Genomic DNA, 18,066 nt, shown 5'->3' on the forward strand with positions numbered 1-18,066 from the left:
TTGACCTGTCCGTCCTCCCTGGACTGACCTATCCCCTCCCTAACTCCTCACCTACACTCACCTTTACTGGCTCCATCCCCGCCTCTTTAATCTGTCTGTTTCCTCTCCACCTATCTTCTCCTCTATCCCTCTTCTATCCGCCTCCCACTCTCTCCCTATTTATTTCAGAATCCCCTTCCCCTCCCCCATTTCTGATGAAGGGTCTAGGCCTGAAGCGTCAGCCTTCCTGCTCCTATGATGCTGCTTGGCCTGCTGTGTTCATCCAGCTCTACACCTTGTTATCTTGAATTTTTTGTGTATTTACTGTGGAATACTGACAGTTCTTGACGGGATGTTCTCGAAGCACTGTTTTCTCAGACGGAAGATGGACCAGAATCATAGGATCCCCACAGTGTGGAAGCAGGCCATTTGGCCCATCGAGTCCACACTGACCCTAAAAGAAGAGCATCCCAACCAGACCCATCCACCCTGTGTATTCCTGTGTAATCCTGCGTTTCCTATGGCTAGCCCACCTGGCATCCCTGGAATATGAAGGAAACTCAGGAAAGAGTTCTCCAACACTGCAGTTAGAGAGCAGGATGCTATCCTCACCCGTTTAACAAGACCAACACATTCATGCCATTAGCCTGTTTGCCCTCTGGTATGAGTGAGCCATCTCCATCTGTCACACTTTCTTTATCTAACTAACTAATGCGTCATATCTAAACTGTCACTTCTTAACAAATTCAATTAACCATCAGAAAATTGCTTCAAATCAGCAGCTGCCTGTGTTGGGTAATTGTGATTGCCAACTCTCTAAAATCACAGCTGATAGAAACCCCCTTCTCCAGCCCCAGCCCCTGATCAACTGGTTTGTGGAAGCCAAGAGAACCCTCCTAACTTACAAAACCACCCAGAACTAACTGCTGATACACGAATGGTCACTCATTGAAGGTGAAGTACAATGACAGTGGCCATAATCTTATTGAGTAAGGACCCTTTCATTCCAGATTTTTAAAAATTGAATTCACAACATCTGCCATGGTGGAATTTGAACTCATATCTCCAGAACATTGGCCTGGAATTCTGATATATTAATAAAGGGCCTGTTGTGATCTCAAGATGTCCCAAAACACTTTACAGCTAATGCTGAGTGTGGAGCTGGAGGAACACAGCAGGCCAGGTAGCATCAGAGAAGCAGGAAAGGACCCTTCTGAAGAAGGGTCCCTCCCCAAAACGTCAGCTTTCCTGCTTCTCTGATGCTGCCTGGCCTGCTGTGTTCATCCAGCTCCACACTGTGTTATCTCTGACTCCAGCATCGGCAGTTCTTGCTATCTCTTACAGCTAATGCTTCTTTGTCAGGAAATACAACAAGCAATTTATGCAGGGAAATATCTCACATACAGCAACAATCTATTAAGTAGCTACCCTTTGTTGTATAGATAGAGTCATATAGTCATCCAGCACAGGAATAGACCCTTCAATCTAAACAGTCCATGCCAACCATAATCCCAAACTAAACTAGTCCCACTTGCCTGCACTTGGCCCATGGGTTACTCCAAATATTTCTTATTCATGTACTTTTCTAAATGTCTTTTAAATGTTGTAACTGTACCCACATCCAACACATCCTTTGGAAGTTCATTCCACATAAGAACCATGCAAAAAAAGAAAGCCCCAAGTCTTCCTCCTCTCACTTTAAAGATATGCCTGCTAGTCTTGAAATCCCCTGTCCTAGGGGAAAAAAAACACCTGCAGTTCACATTATCTATAGCCCTCATGATTATATAAACCTCTACAAGGTCACCCCTCAGCCTCCTGTGCTCCAGTGAAAAAAGTCCCAGCCTATCCAGCCCGTCCTTATAACTCAAACCCTCCATTCCCAGCAACATCCTGGTAAATCTTTTCTGAACCTTCTCCAATTTAATAATATCCTTCCTATAACAGGGAGACCAGAACTGGACACTGTGTTCCAGAAGATGCCTCACCAATGTCGTGGATAACCTCAACATGACTTCCCAACTCCTATACTCAAAGGTCTGATCAATGTTAATTGATGGATAGAATTAGGTCAGGACATGAGAAGGGACTCTCCCCTTTTTCCAAAATAATGCTATGGTATGTTTTATGCCCATCTGAGCCAAAGCCTACTTGGCTTAATATCTTATTCAAATGACTCTGATAGGTTTGAAGAAGCAGGATACTATGGGCAATTTAGTAATTGCCAATGCACCTAACCTGCACATCATTGGACTGAGCACCCAGAGGAAACCCATGCAGACACGGGGAGAATGTGCAAACTCCTCACAGAGGGTCACAAAAGGCTGGCAATTGAACCCAGGTCCCTGGCACTGTGAGGCAGCAGTGCTAACCACTGAACCACCATGTCACCCTAACATGACTGATGTTTCTCAACCCTGTTCTCCTGCCTTCTCCCCATAATTCTTGAACCCCTTACTAATCAAGAACCTATCTATCTCTGTCTTAAGCACACTTAATGACTTGGCCTCCACGGTCTTCTGCAGTGATGAGTTCCACAGATTCACCACCCTCTGCCTGAAGAAATTCCTCCTCATCTCAGTTCTAAAGGGTCATCCCCTCATTCAGAGGTTAAGCCCTCAGGTCCTAGTCTCTCCTACTCATGGAAACATCTTCTCCACATCCACTCTATCTAGGCATCTCAGTATCCTGTAAGTTTCAATCAGATGCCACCCCGCCCCCAACCTCATCCTTCTAAACTCCATCAAGTACAGACCCAGAGTCCTCAACCACTCCTCATATGACCAGCCCTTCATCCCCTGGATCATTCTTATAAACCTCCTCCAAGACCAGCACATCTTCTCTTAGATACAGGGCCCCAAATTAATCGCAATATTCCAAATACCATCTGCCCAGAGCCTTATACAGCCTCAGCAGTACATCTCCGTTCTTGTATTCCAGCCCTCTTGAAATGAACGCTAACATTGCATTTAATGTAGGGTGGACAAGGTCAGAAATCACACGACATCAGGTTATAGTCCAAAAGGTTTATTTGAAATCGGAAGCTTTCAAAGTGCTGCTCCTTCATCAGGTGAACAAAGGGGCTACACTTTGAAAGCTTGTGATTTCAAATAAACCTATTGGACTATAACTTGGTGTCATGTGATTTCTAACATTGCATTTGCCATGCTAACTACTAACTGAACCTGAATGTTAACCTTAACCCTAGGCAATGGTCTTGTGGTATTATCACTGGGCTGTTAATCCATAATAATATAACAATAATCCATAATAATAACCTTCTGGGGACCCAGTTTGAATCCCACAATGGCAGATGTTGGAATTTGAATTCAATAAATATCTGGAATTAAGAGTCTAATGATGACCGTGAATCCATGGTCGATTGTCGGAAAAACCCATCTGGTTCACTAATGTCCTTTAGGGAAGGAAACTGCCATCCTTACCTGATCTGGCCTACATGCAACTCCAGACCCACAGCAATGTGGTTGGCTCTTAACTGCCCTCTGGGCAAATAGGGATGGGCAATAAATGCTGCCTAACCAGCAACACCCTCATCCCATGAATGAATAAAGAAAAAAATCCTAAACCAGGACACCTAAGTCCCTTTGTGTTTTAGATTTCCAAAGCTTTTCCCCATTTGGAAAATAGTTTATGCCTCTAACCTTCCTGCCAAAATGTTTAATGGACTACTCATGGGAAATGCAGGGTTACAGGGATAGGGGAAGGAGGTGGGTCTGGGTGGGATGCTCCTTGGAGGGTCGGTGTGGATTTCTCAGGCTGAGTAGCCTGCTTCCACACTGTAGGGATTCTATGATTCTCTAAGAGATGCTTACCTTGCTTTAGAGGGGCGATGAGGTGACTCCTGGAGACATTTCTGGATTGAACAAATAGAAAAGTCAAAAATCCCTGCCCACTGCTGGTAATTCTGTTTGATTTTGTGTTTAGAACGGACACTAATATTGCCTTCATATGTAGAGATAACACAATGTGGAGCTGGAGGAACACAGCAGGCCAGGCAGCATCAGAGGAGCAGGGAAGTTGACATTTCGGGTCGGGACCCTTCTTAAGTAGATCCTTTTTAGAATGAGCAAACATATTGAATACTGGGGGAAAGTGAACTACAAAGACTGCATTTAAATTCACTTAATACATCTGGTATAATTTCAATGATGGTGACAGTGATAACTGTGATCAATTATTGTTAAAAATCCATCTGGTTCACTCATGGCCTTTGAGGAGGGAAATCTGCCATCCTTACCTGGCCTGGCCTATGTGTGACTCCAGAACCACAGCAACATGGTTGACTCTTATCTGCCCTGTGAGATGCCCGAGCTAGCCTTTCAGTCCAAGGATAACTAGGGAAGGGTGCTAGCCTTGCCCACTTCCCAAGGGAGAATGAAGAGAAAAAGGCAGCATATCCAATGGGGAAAGAGCCACATTCCTGTTCAATTCTTCTATGTTCTGTTATAAAGCTTTAATTCTGAGCAAACGCTTGAGATTTGGCTTCCCCTTTTGTCAGCTTAAACGTAGCTGCTTATGGTCCCTCAGTGCAGGGAGCTGCTGCAGAAAGAGGCAATGCATCAACATAATGGAGAGTGAAGAAGTCAACTTACCGAAACCCATCAGAATGAAGGACCCCACCACCATGATGATAGTCTGCAATGTGTCCGTGTAGATCACAGCTGCTAAACCACCTGCCAGCAACACACACATTAACTTTCCATTAATAATGAAACAGTGAGGTCAAAGAGATTATTCATGTCGACGCAGTTCCAAAAGAAATATAGGCTGGGACTTTCCTCACTGGACCAGAGGAGGTTGAAGGGTGACCTTATAGAGGTTCATAAAATCATAAGGGGCATAGATAAGTGGAATAGCAAATGTCTTTTCCCTAAGGTGGGGGAGTTCAAAACTAGGGGGCATATTTTTAAGGTGAGAGGAGAAAGATTTAAATAAAAAGACATGAGGGACAATTTTTTTACACAGAGAGTGGTTCGTGTGTGGAATGAACTTCCAGAGGAAGTGGTGGATGCAGGTACAGTTACAATGTTTAAAAGACATTTAGATAAGTACATGAATAGGAAATGTTTGGAGGGATATGGGCCAAATGCAGGCAGGTGGGACTGGTTTAGTTTTGGATTAGGGTTAGCATAGACTGGTCGGACTGAAGGGTCTGTTTCTCTGCAGTTTGATTCTATGACTCTATCCACATCACAGAGTAAATAAAGGTTAATGTGGATATGTAAATGCAATAGTGAATCATGTCTTGGGGAACAACGACTTTCTGGAAGTCTCCCATCAAGTTCAGTCTAGGATATCGCTAGTATTTGCCATGTTCAGTCACCGAAAGTAAGAATTTCAGGTGCAGGAGGTGGTGAAGAAGGTAACTTGAACAGTGGCTTTCATAACGGATTTGAGTACAGGAGCAGGGAGGCATGGCTGCAGCTGTATATAGGACCTATGTAAGATCACACATGGTGTATTGTGTGTAGTTTTGGTCTTGAAGGGTTGAATGGCCTACTTCTGCTGCTATTCTCTATGACTTCTATGAAAAGATGGTTGCGTTTGCAATAAAGCCAAGCCTGCTGCAAATCATTATCAGCCTTACCCCCAGGCAACTAGGGAAAAAAAAACGAGAAAAAATAATTAGAGAAACAATTAGGGCAGATCTGATGGAAGCAGTGGAAGATTGAAGTGGTCTTTCAGAAGGTTTTAGACAAGGTACCATACACAACAGTCTCCTGTAGCAGTTTGTGGGAGATAGAGTTATAGAGTTATACAGCACAGAAACAGACCCTCCGGTCCAAAGAGCACATGCTGACCACTGAACATTGTGCAATCATCGGTGAACATCCCCACTTCTGACCTTATGATGGAGGGAAGGTCATTGATAAAGCAGCTGAAGATGGTTGGGCCTAGGATACTACCCTGAGGAACTCCTGCAGAGATGTCCTGGAGCTGAGATGACTGACCTCCAACAACCACAACCAGCTTCCTATGTGCCAGGTATGACTCCAACCACTGGAGAGTTTGTCTGTCTGATTCCTCTTGACACTAGTTTTCCCAATGCTTCTTGACAGCATACACATGGATATTTGAGTAGTGAGACTGAGGCCTTTAAATTGGACTTGGGGAAAGTGTGGCATGAGGGAATGGGATGAGAGATTTCATGTGGAAAAAGGAGAGAAAAATAGGGAGGATAGTAAATTGGATTTGATTGGCTAGGGACAGAATGAAGAGTAAGAGCTAAGAGTAAGAGAGGAATTAGGGTGAGCAATGTGTCTTGGTCAGCCCTGACACATAAAGCAGATATAGGACATTGTACGGCCACTGTTCCTCATGGTGCTACGTTCCAAAACCATTGTGTAGATCAATGATTTGAATACAGGCCTGGCGGGAGTAGTTTCCAAATTTGCTGATAATGCCAAAATAGAAAGCACGATAGATAATTTGAAGTTGCAAAAGTGTTATCAATAAGATGCTTCCTGTCTTTCCGATGGGATCTTAAGTTATCCACTTTGGTCACAAAAAAAAGGAAGGCAGATTATTATCTGGATGGTGGCAATTTAGGAAAAGGTGAGGTGCAACGAGACCTGGGTGTCCTGGTTGAATAGTCGCTGAAGGTTGGCATGCAGGTGCAGCAGGTAGTGAGGAAAGCTAATGGCATGCTGGCCCTCAGAGCAAGAAGATTTGAGTATTGGAGTAGGGATGTCATTTATACAAGGCCTTGGTGAGGCCACACCTTGAGTATTGTGTGCAGTTTTAGTTCCTAGTCACAGGAAGAACAATTTTGCTATTGAGGGAGTCCAGCGAACATTCACCAGTCTGATTCCCAGGACAGCAACGCTGACATATGGGGAAAGACTGGACTGACTGGGCTTATATTCACTGGAATTTAGAACAATGAGGGGGTGGGATCTCACAGAAACATAGAAAATCTTGATGGGACTGGACAGGCTAGATGCAGGAAGAATGTTCCCCGATGTTGGGGAAGTCCAGAAGTAGGAGTCACAGTCTAAGAATAAGCCATTAAGGACTGAGATGAGGAAGAATTTCTTCACTCAGAGAATTGTGAACCTGTGGAATTCCCTCCCACAGAAAGCTATTAGGGCCAGTTCATTAGATATATTCAAGAGGGAGCTGGATGTGGCCCTTATGGCTAAAGGAACCAAGGGGTATGGGGAGAGGGTGGGAATGGGATACTGAGATTGCATGATCAGCCATGATCATATTGAATGGTGGTGTAGGCTCATAGGGCTGAATGGCCTACTCCCACACCTATTTTCTGTGTTTCTATGTTTAACTTCTCTAGTGTGATCGGGGAGAGGACATCTCCTCACTCATCAGCAAAGGTGAGACCCAAAATTTCTTCAGTAAGTCCCAGTTACAGTCCCTTTCTGCTTATTAAGACCTTATTAAAATAACTAGTGAAGATCTTGTGCAACTGCAGAATCTGATGGGAGTTGTGAGTCATTTACTTTTGGTCACATCAACTGAATGAATAATGAGATTGAAGACAAACAGTGGGATCTCGTCAGGGATCTCACGCATATTGATCAATGGATGATTTATTATAGTCATACAGAATTACACAGAATACACAGCACAGAAATAGGCCATTCATCCCAATGGATTTATTCTTGACATCAGCCTCCCCTTCATCTAACTCTGTTCCTTGCTCCCCATGTGGATCTATCTACCTTCCCCTAATATGTATCAATGCCATTTACGCCATTTACTTCAAATGCTCTTCAACTCCCAATCATCTTCATTGTTATGATAAACATTTCTCACTGTAAATACACTTTGAAAGCATGGGATTCAGTGGGAAAAGGTGGATGAAGAGAAAGGATTTGAAGACAATGATTGGAATTTTAAATTAAGGTTATGGCTTTATCAGGATCCAATCTAAGACAGGGAATAGGACTTGCTGCGACTAAGATGTTTGGATGATCTTACATAGAAACACAGGAACAGGAGTAGGCCATTCAGCCCTTCAAGCCTGTTCCTCCCATTCAATGAGATCATGGCTGATCTGTGGCTTAACTCCATCTACCTGCCTTTGGCCCATGACCCTTAATAACCTTGCTTAACAAAAATGTATCTACATGAGATTTAAAATTAACAACTGATCCAGCATCAACTGCCTCTTGTGGAAGAGAATTCCAAACCTTTACCACCCTTTGTTTGTAGAAATGTTTTCTAACATCTCTCCTGAACGGACTGGCCCTAATTCTCAGACTATGCCCCCTCGTTCTAGAATCTCCAGACAATGCTAATGGTTTATCTTTATCTACCTCGTCTTTCCTTGTTAATATCATGAAAGACTTTGATCAGAACATCCTTTAACCTTCTAAATCCTGGAGAAAATTAGCCTAATCTGAATAATCTCACCTCATTGGTTAGCTCCTGAAGCCCAGGTATCGTTCTTGTGAACCTACACTGTACTCCCTCTGAGGCCAATCTATCCTTCCTGTGCCCAGATGTGCTCACAGTACTCCAAGTGGGGTTTTGTATAACTGCAGCAATAACATCTGCATTCTTGTACTTCAAGTCTCTTTGAACATCCACAGTATCTTGAGTTTACAGAGGGCACTGTGTGGGTGCACAGCCAGGGCAGGTTTGGAATAGTCAGATCTGGGAGTAACAAAAGCAGGCGTGAGGCTTTCAACAGCAAGTGAATGGAGACCAGGGTCAAAGTTATGTTACATTACAGAGGTAACGGGGTGGTGTGGTGGCTCAGTGGTTAGCACTGCTGGCTCACAACACCAGGGACCCAGGTTTGATTCCACCTTCAGGTGACTGTCTGTGTAGAGTTTGCACATTGTTGCTGTGTCTGTGCGGGCTTCCTTCATATGCTCTGATTTCCTCCCACAGTCCAAACATGTGCAACTGAGGTGGATTGACCATGTTTAAATTGACGTGGAGGGGACTGGGGTGGACAAGGTCAGAAATCCCATAGTCCAACAGGTTAATTTGAAAACGCAAGCTCTCAGAGAAGGTGGCTTTGCTCCGAAAGTTTGTGTTTCCAAATAAAACTGTTGGCATGTGATTTCTGACCATGTTTAAATTGCCCATGATGTGCAAGCTAGGTGGACTAACCATGGGGAATGCAGGGTTACAGGGATAGGGTAGGATGCTCTTTGGAAGATTGACATGGACTCGATGGGTTGAATGGCCTGCTTCCACACTGTAGGGTTCCTATGATTCTAGGTGGAAATAAACAACTTAGTGATGCTGGGAATATGAGGTCAGAAGATCAGATCAGGGTCAAATATAACACTGAGGTTGCACGCAATCAGATTATATTGTCACCAGGAAGAGGGATGGAGTCAGTAACTGGGGAAAAATGTCTCTATCTTAGCTGCTAGGAAGCAACGTTGAGGCAAGAAGCGAAGAACAGTCAATGGTATCTCCTTGACTCTCAGGTGAAAAAGAGAGGAGTTGCATAATTTAAAGCACAAATATTACAGCAGAGTAGCAGGTAGAGAAGGAGACGAAAAATTGTGGAGATAGGGTTTAGGAAGCCATATCTTGTGATGTGCTGTGATCAATCAGTTGTATCAGTTGTCCGGAGAGTGATTTTGCTAGAGGGTTGGAATGCATTCAGCTGACAATGTAGGTGCCAACTGGAAGATCACGTTTATTGTGTAAACAAATGCTGTTATATTGCCTAGAAATCTGACCTGATATAATCTAAACAGTCAACACAAGCCAAAACAGAGAGTAGAAGTTGTTTGGAAATATACAAGGGGTCTCGTCTCTCCCTAGCTCTGTAATCTTGTTATACTCCACAATCATCTCTTTGCTTCTCTGCCTTGACCTCTTTTTATCTCCAAGTAGAATCACTCCACTATTGTAGACCATGCTTTCCGTTCCCTAGATCCTAATCTCAGGAGTTCCTCCACAGAGAGAGAAAACGATTTATTGGAAGAATTAGGAGGGATGGGAGTCAGTGAGGGAGTGAGGGTCAGGATTGGGAGTCAGTGAGGGAGTGAGGGTCAGGAGGAATAGATTATGAGAGAATTTTGTTATGGGATTGGAGGACTTTGTTAGGAGTGTTATACTGCACTTTGATCAATCTCAAAGTCTTTATGCCAAAAGTTACTATTTAACTAAGATTATGCGTGCCTAATTTAATTGGTTACGGGATATTATTAACTCTAACCGATATTTGCCATGGGTGAAACTCTATAAGGTGCTAGCTCTGAATGACTAACTCACTGAGATTGAGGGAAGCTCTGTGGCCATTTAGAAACCGTGATTGATTTTCTGTGGAGTTCTACCTTCCATTCTCCATCATTCCTGTTTGCCTTCCAGGCTCCTTTATCTGTAGCTGCTTGCTGCTGTATCACTGAGCAGCTTTGACATGACACAGAGACTGCTCTGTCTTCCCTTTCAGTTTCAATGACCTCTGGTTAAAGTTTGAGTCGGTGAGTGAAAGAAAAGAAAATGGAACAAGATTTTTCAAAGTAAGGCATTTGGGAAAATCAGCATTGGAGCTCAGTGACATGGGTAAAATAGAAATGAGCTCCTGCAACATGCGTTTAGAGAGTTAGGTCGTGGATTAAAGAGCAAGATTACTAAAATTGTAATTTCTAGATTACTTCCAGTGCCATGCATTACTGAGTATAGGAATAAGAAGGTATGTCAAATGGATGTTTTTAAGGCAAAGATAGATTTTTGAACAGCAAAGGAATTTAGGACTATGGTGGGCATGAGAGTAAGTGGGGCTAAGTCCATGAAAAGATCAGCTACGATATTCATGGGATGGGGACATTGCTGGCTAGGGCAGCATTTAATGCCCAGAGGGTAATTAAGAGTCAATCACATTGCTGTGGGTCTGGAGTCACATGTAGGCCAGACCAGGTAAGGATGGCAGTTTCCTTCCCTAAAGGGCGTCAGTGAACCAGGTGTGTTTTTCCTCCTGACAATTGACGTTGGATGCGTGGTCATCATTAGATTCTCAATTCCAGATTTTTTTTCAAACTGAATTCAAATTCCACTATCTACCGTGGTGGGACTTGAACACTGGCCCCCGGAACATTATCTGGGTCGCTGGATTAACAGTCCAGCAATAACACCACTAGGCCATTGCCTCCCTTTATGGAATGGCAGACCAGGCTCAAGGGGCCAGATGGCCTACTTCTGAGCCAATCTCTTATGTTCTTATGAATGTGTGGCAAAAGGGATGGTGCAGTAAGGCAGGCTTTACTTTTGGATTATTGGGATAGCTTCCAGAGTAGGTGGGACCTGAACAAGCTGGATGGGTTGTACCTGAACCAGAGTGGGTCCAATATCCTTGCTGGGAAGTTTGCTCATGTTGTTGGGGAGGATTTCAACTGATTTGGCAGGGGGGTGGGGCACAGAGTGGATGTAAAGCTGGGAGGAAGGTCCAACCAGATATAGAAGGAAGGCCAGGATGGTCCAGTAGGTGGTGAAGACGCGGGCAGAATAAGGCACATGGGGAGGTCGGGAAAGCTAAGTTGTATCAGTTTTACTGCAAGGATCTTAACTGGTAAGGTGGATGAACTTAGGGCATTGATCAGCTGGTGGGAATATGACATTGTCATTGAGACAATGTCAGGAAGGACAAGAACAATGGACAAGGAAGGAAGGCCAAGACTGGCAATAACGTTCCAGGGGGATAATGGACTCAGGCAGGGTAATGGTGGTGAAGTAAGCGAGGTGGGGGCGTTGCATTATTGATAGAGGAAGCTCACTGCAGGAATGAAAGGGATCATCGTAGAAGGGTCGATTACCATTGTTGGGATTGTACTACAGGTCTCCCAAAAGCCAGAAGGAGATTTGTAGTCAAATCACAGAAAGATGTGAGGGTAACAGGGTTATTGCTGCAGGGGACTTCAACTTTTCTAACATTAACTGGGATTGCTTTAGTGTGAAGGGATTAGACGGGGTGAAATTTTTAAAGGGCACCCGGGAAAGATTTTTGTGCCAGTACGTAGATAGTCCCACTAGAGCTGGGGCAGGACTAGGCCTAATCCTGGGGAATGAAGCCAGTCAGTTGATTGAAGTTTCATTGGGTGACCATTTTGGGGATAGTGACCATAACTCTGTAAGTTTCAAAATCATTAGGGGAAGTGTTTAGGGACAGTGCAGAAGTTAGATATTTAAATTGGGAAAAGGCCAATTTCGATAGTATTACACAGGATCAGGCAAACTTGCACTGGGAGCAGCTACTTGCAGGTAAATCCACATTGGGAAGTGGGTTTCTTTTATATAGTGAGAGTTCAGGGCTAGCCTGGGATTCCTATAAGAGTGAAGGCCAAGGGCAGCAAATCCATGCAACCCTGGAGGTGAAGGCATATCGAGAGTTTGGTAAAGATAAAAGAAAGAAGAATATGTCAGGTACATCACATCAAAAACAGGGGAGGCCCTTCAAAACTACTGAGAATGTAGGAGGTTGCTTAAAAAGGAAACTGGGAGGGCTAAGAGGGGCCATGAAATATATTCAGCAGATGGGATCAAGAAAAACACCAAGGCTTACCAGGAAAAGGATGGGACCTATTAGAAACTGAAGGGGCAACCTGTGCATGGAGCCAGTGGACTTGGGTGAGATCCTAAATGAATACTTCTCATCTGTATTCACATAAGAGAAAGACATTGTATATGAGGATATCAGTTAGGATGATGGGGTTCTAGAACATGTAAAGATTAATAAGCAGGAGGTGTTAGATATTTTAACAGGGTCAAATCCCTAGGGCCTGAAGAGATTGTATCCCAGGCTGCTATGGGAGGCAACGGAGAGATTACTTGGGCCCTGGAGGATATATTTAATACGTTTCTGGCCACAGGTGAAGTGCCAGATGACTGGAGGATGGTTAATGTGGTTCCTTTGTTCAAGAAGGGTAGCAGGGATAGGCCAGGTAATTACAGACAAGCTAGTCTGACTCAGTGATAAGGGAATTATTGGAAAAATTGCTGAAGGCCAGGATTAATCAATTCTTGGAAATGCAGGGATTTATCAGGGATAGTCAGCATGGATTTGTTAGAGGGAGAAAAGGGGACTAAATATATTGATGAGGGTAGTGCAGTTGATGGACTTCAATAAGGCCTTTGATAGGATCCCACATGGAAGGCTGGGCCTAAAGGAAAGAGCATATGGGATCCAAGGCAAGTTGGCAAACTGGATCCAAAACTGGCTTTTACAAATAGGAGGCAAAGGGTGATGGTGGGGAGTTTTTGTAATTGGAAGCCTGTGGCCAGCTGTGTACCACAGGGATCGGTGCTGGGACCCTTGCTGTTTGTTATGTACATTAATGGTCTGGATTTGAATGTAGAAGGTTTAATGAGGTCTAATAAATGAAGGACATATACAATAAATAGTGGATCTGTAGGGAGTAGTAAGGAACAAAGGGACCTTTGTGTACAAGTCCATAGATCCCTGAAGGTGTCAGCACAGGTAGACAGGGTAGGGAAGAAGGCGTTCATTAGCCAGGGCACAGAATATAGGACCAAGGAAGTCTTGTTACAACTTTATAAAACATTGGTTAGGTCACAGATGGAATACTGTGAGCAGTTCTGGTCACCACACTATTGGAAGGACATGATGGCACTGGAGAGGATGCAGAGGAGTTTCACCAAGATATTGCTTGGAATGAGAAATCTCAGTAATGAGGAGAGACTGGATAGACTGGGTTTGTTTTCCTCGGAGCAGAGGAGGCTGAGGGGGGATCTAACTGAGGTATACAAAATTATGAGAGGCATACACAGAGTAGGTTGTGAGAATCTCTTCCCCATGGCAGATGTGTCTAAGACCAGAGGGTGTGAGGTTAATGTGAGGAGCAAGCGTTTTAAAGAAAATGTGAGAAAGAATTTATTTTACCCTGAGGGCAGTAGAAATATGGAACGTGCTGCCTGCAAGGGTAGTGGAGGCAACATTTAAGAAGCAACTGAATGTGCACTTAAAATGTCACGACACAGTAGGCTATGGACCAAATGTGGGTAAATGGGATTAACATTCTAGTTAGTGATCAGTTCTGAAGAAGGGTCACTGGACCTGAAATGTTAACTCTGATTTCTCTTCACAGGTACTGCCAGACCCGCTGACCTTTTCCAGTAATTTCTGTTCTTGTTTGGGATTAGGGGTAGTTTTGTATTTGTTGGTTGGCATAGACAGGGTGGGCCGAAGGGCCTGTTCCTATGCTGAAGTGTCTCCATCTCCATGGGAGTCAGAGTTCAAATGAGTAGCATGTCTCCTTCTGTCTTCAAACTTTGCTTATTGTTGGGGTCCCTTTATTCCACCAGCAGAAGGGAAATGTAATGTGGGCAATCCTTTGTTGCAGGGCTGGCCCTAGCCCCTGAATTAGGTTTTCGCATTGATCTGTCCTCCCCAGCCCACAGAGAAGGTGAATGGTGAGAAGGTGGATATGGGGAAGCAGATACCGGTAACCCCTACGCAGTTGTAATCCAAAGGCAGCTGGTGAGGGGACAATGAGTGCATCATTTCTATGCTGAAGGAGACCCTAAGACTCATTGGTCTCTATCCTTTTGGACTAACCAATTTATAATAAACCTGTTCTCTAAACAGCTGCAGGAGTAAATTGCCTCACTTTGTCAGACTCTCATACTGCGTGCAGCTCACATGTTGACCATGGTCAGTATTGACAGAGCTGAACTTGGTCTGGGAAATAATAAGAACTGTTACAGTTGACTGCAGTGCACTTGGGTCATGAAGGCAAATAACTGGTTGGCCCTTATATATCAGTTATCTAATGGAAGACAGAGAGTTGGGGTGGGAGGCGATTTCAGAGTGGCAACCTACAACTAGTAGTGCGCTGCAAAGGTCAGTGCTGGGACCACAGTTATTTACAATATATATTAACAACTTGCATAAGGAAGGTGGACGTACTACAGCCAAGTTGTGGGTGACACAAAAACAAATACAGAGTCTGCAGAAGGATTGAGACTGGTTGAGTGAGTGGGCAAAACTCGGCAGATGGAATATAATGTGGGGAAATGTAAGATTATGCACTCTCTCAGGAAGAATAAAGGAGTTGAATATTATTTAAATGGAGAAAGACTGCAGAAAGCTGCAGCGATTTGGAAATCCTTGTGCATAAATCACAAAGAGCAAGCATCCTAGTTCATGAGGTTATATGGAAGGCAAATGGACAGTTAGCCTTTATTTCAAAGGGAATGGAGTACAAAAGCAGAGAGGTTTTGTTAAAACTATATGAGGCACAAGTCAGGCCATAGCTTAAATATGTAGACAGTTTTGGGCCCCTTATGTAGGGAAAAATCTACTGACATTGGAGGTAGTCCAGAGAAGGTTCTCTAGGCTTATGGAGGGACTGTCTTATGAGGAGATGTTGAGTAGATTGTGTCTGTACTTGTAGGAATATTAAAGAATGAGAGACAAACTTATTGAAACATACAAGATTCTTCAGGGACTAGGTGGGTAGATGTGAAAATCTTGTTCCCCTTTGCGGTAGAGTGCAGGACCAGTGGGAATAATCTCAGAATAAGGCGTGACACATTTAAAACAGAGTTAAGGAGGAATTTCTTCTCTCAGAGGGTTGTGAATCTGTGGCATTCTTTGCCACAGAGGGCAGTTGAGGCTGAGTCATTAAACATATCCAAGGCTGAATTAGACAGATTTTTAATCAGTGAAGGAATCAATGGTTATGGGGAAAAGGCAGAAAAGTAGAGATGAGGATTTATCAGATCAGCCATGATGTCATTGAATGGTAGAGCAGACTCGATGGGCTGAATGGCCCACTGCTACTCCTACATCTTCTGGTCTTCACATGAGGATAGGCTGGGTTCAACTGTGAAGTTTCTGCAGTTGAATAGTAAGCTACACTCGTCAGGAAAAGGAAGCACTTATCTTGCCCCTTGTCGCTCAGAGGGTTGTCCCTTTAAGCTTCAGCCTTAATTCGTAAAGACCTCGAAAACCTTCACAATTAATAACAACAACGGGAGAATCTCTCAGGAAATGGGTAAGACTCAACCATCACTTCAAAGGGGGGAGCCTCGCTCTCCATCACCAAACCCACGCTGCCCTGGGGAAAAGGTGGAAATGCACTCACCAGATCTACAATCGAAGATCAGAGAAACAGTGGAGACTCTAACATCTGCAGCAAAAGCTACAAGGAACACCATGAGTGATTGACTAAAGTTGTACATGAAAAAAAAACAAGCTGCTATGAGTTGCTATGGGGTCTCACACTCAAAAGTGGAACTCTTATCTCTTGGAAAGAACAGGGAAGAACGAAGGAGCAAAACAGTGGAAAAAGTTGAGGTCAGACTTTTTTTATGTGCTCATGGGACCTGGTTGTCACTGGCGGGATCAGCATTTATTGCCCGTCCCTTATTGCCCTTGAGAAGGTAGCAGTAAGCTGCCTACTCGAACCACCGCAGTCTGAGTGCTGTGAGGGAGGCAATGCCAGGATTGTGACCCAGCGACAGTGAAGGAACGGCGATATATTTCCAAGTCAGGGTGGAGAGTGCCTTGGAGGGGAACTTGCAGGGGGTGGTGTTCCCATGTATCTGGTGCCCTTGTCCTTCTGGGGAAGTGGCTGTGGGTTTGGGAGGAGCTGTCTGAGGATGTTTGGTGAATTTCTACGCTGCATCTGAGTCACTGATGGAGGGAGTGGCTGTTTGTAGATGTGTTGCCAATGAAAGCCCTGCTTTGGTCTGGATGGTGTCAAACTTCTTGAGTGTTGTTGTGTACATATCGAAACCTAAACTCCCACAGTGTTCGAAAATGTTTCCAAATCTATCTGCCATTCGTATCTTTCAGTGTGTGGATTGTTTACATAGTCAAGTGTGCGTGAAGGTAGCCACATCTTAACAAGAAGCGTCTTGCAGAGTAAACACAATGTAGTTTATTACAGAGATAGTAGGACCTGCCGATGCTGGAGAATCTGAGATAACAAGGTGTAGAGCTGGATGAACACGCAGCCCAGCTCGTCCCTACCTCCCTAACCTATCCTTCCTCCCACCTATCCTCTCCTCCCACCTCAAGCCCCACCCCCATCTCCTACCTACTAACCTCATCCCGTCCCCTTGACCTGTCCGTCCTCCCTGGACTGACCTATCCCCTCCCTAACTCCTCACCTACACTCACCTTTACTGGCTCCATCCCCGCCTCTTTGACCTGTCTGTCCCCTCTCCACCTATCTTCTCCTCTGAACATCTTCTATCCGTCTCCCCCTCTCTTCCTATTTATTTCAGATCCCCCTTCCCCTCCCCCATTTCTGAAGAAGGGTCTAGACCCGAAACGTCAGCCTTCCTGCTCCTCTGATGCTGCTTGGCCTGCTGTGTTCATCCAGCTCTACACGTAGTTTATTATATCTCTATGATTGATCGTAGTTTATAAAAATAGGCTGTAGATTACTACAAAGAATGTTGGGAGGACAGTGTTAATCTGTCTACCACCATGATCCTACCTTACTTCTCCCTAAATTCTTCTGATCTCAGCATATTGGGTAGAGCTTTCTGCACTCAGTCAGGAATTAACCCTTTCAGCCCCGTATCCAACAGCATGCACTGATGGGTAACAAACAAAGCGAATGAGCCATTGTGAGAGATTGATTGCTGCTTGGTTTGGAAACAAGACTTTGTGTTCGAAATAGTTTCAACCCTCCAGAACAATAAGGCTGACGTGATCGAATGCACCAAGGACATATTAACGTGCCACTCACTGTTTGCTGGGAGTTAGCTGCATTCTGTCTGCTCCTTACGGGGAACCTGGAGTTTCTAACATGGGGAAGCTGTTTCCCTGCAGCGACCGCCTGCTTCAGGCTGAACAGGAAACTCCGTCGCTCGTACCATTGGCTATCAAAAGAAATTGCAGGCTGATGTTCAACCTGTTTTGCCACATGACGAATGCAACTTCCTTGAACATCAAGACCTTAAACAATGGAGCTCCAATGGAAAAGGCACTGGCCTCAAGAGATAACAAGGTGTAGAGCTGGATGAACACAGCAGGCCAAGCAGCATCATAGGAGCAGGAAGGCTGATGTTTCGGGCCTAGACTCTTCTTCAGAAATGGGGGAGGGGAAGGGGGTTCTGAAATAAATAGGCGTGAGAGGGGGAGGCAGATAGAAGATGGATAGAGGA

General features: G+C 44.4%; 1 protein-coding gene across 1 annotated transcript in view; it reads right to left on the minus strand.

Annotated features, from left to right (window-relative positions):
• slc5a1 (solute carrier family 5 member 1) overlaps positions 1–18,066 on the minus strand; it is an 84,630-nt gene that overhangs the window by 28,536 nt on the left and 38,028 nt on the right. The window contains exon 7 of the mRNA XM_048611411.1: positions 4,593–4,673. Coding sequence (XP_048467368.1) covers positions 4,593–4,673 — 81 coding nt within the window. The remainder of the gene's footprint in view (positions 1–4,592; positions 4,674–18,066) is intronic.

The sequence above is a fragment of the Rhincodon typus genome, chromosome 24, assembly GCF_021869965.1.
Source record: "Rhincodon typus isolate 14 chromosome 24, sRhiTyp1.1, whole genome shotgun sequence".
NCBI lineage: Eukaryota > Metazoa > Chordata > Chondrichthyes > Orectolobiformes > Rhincodontidae > Rhincodon > Rhincodon typus.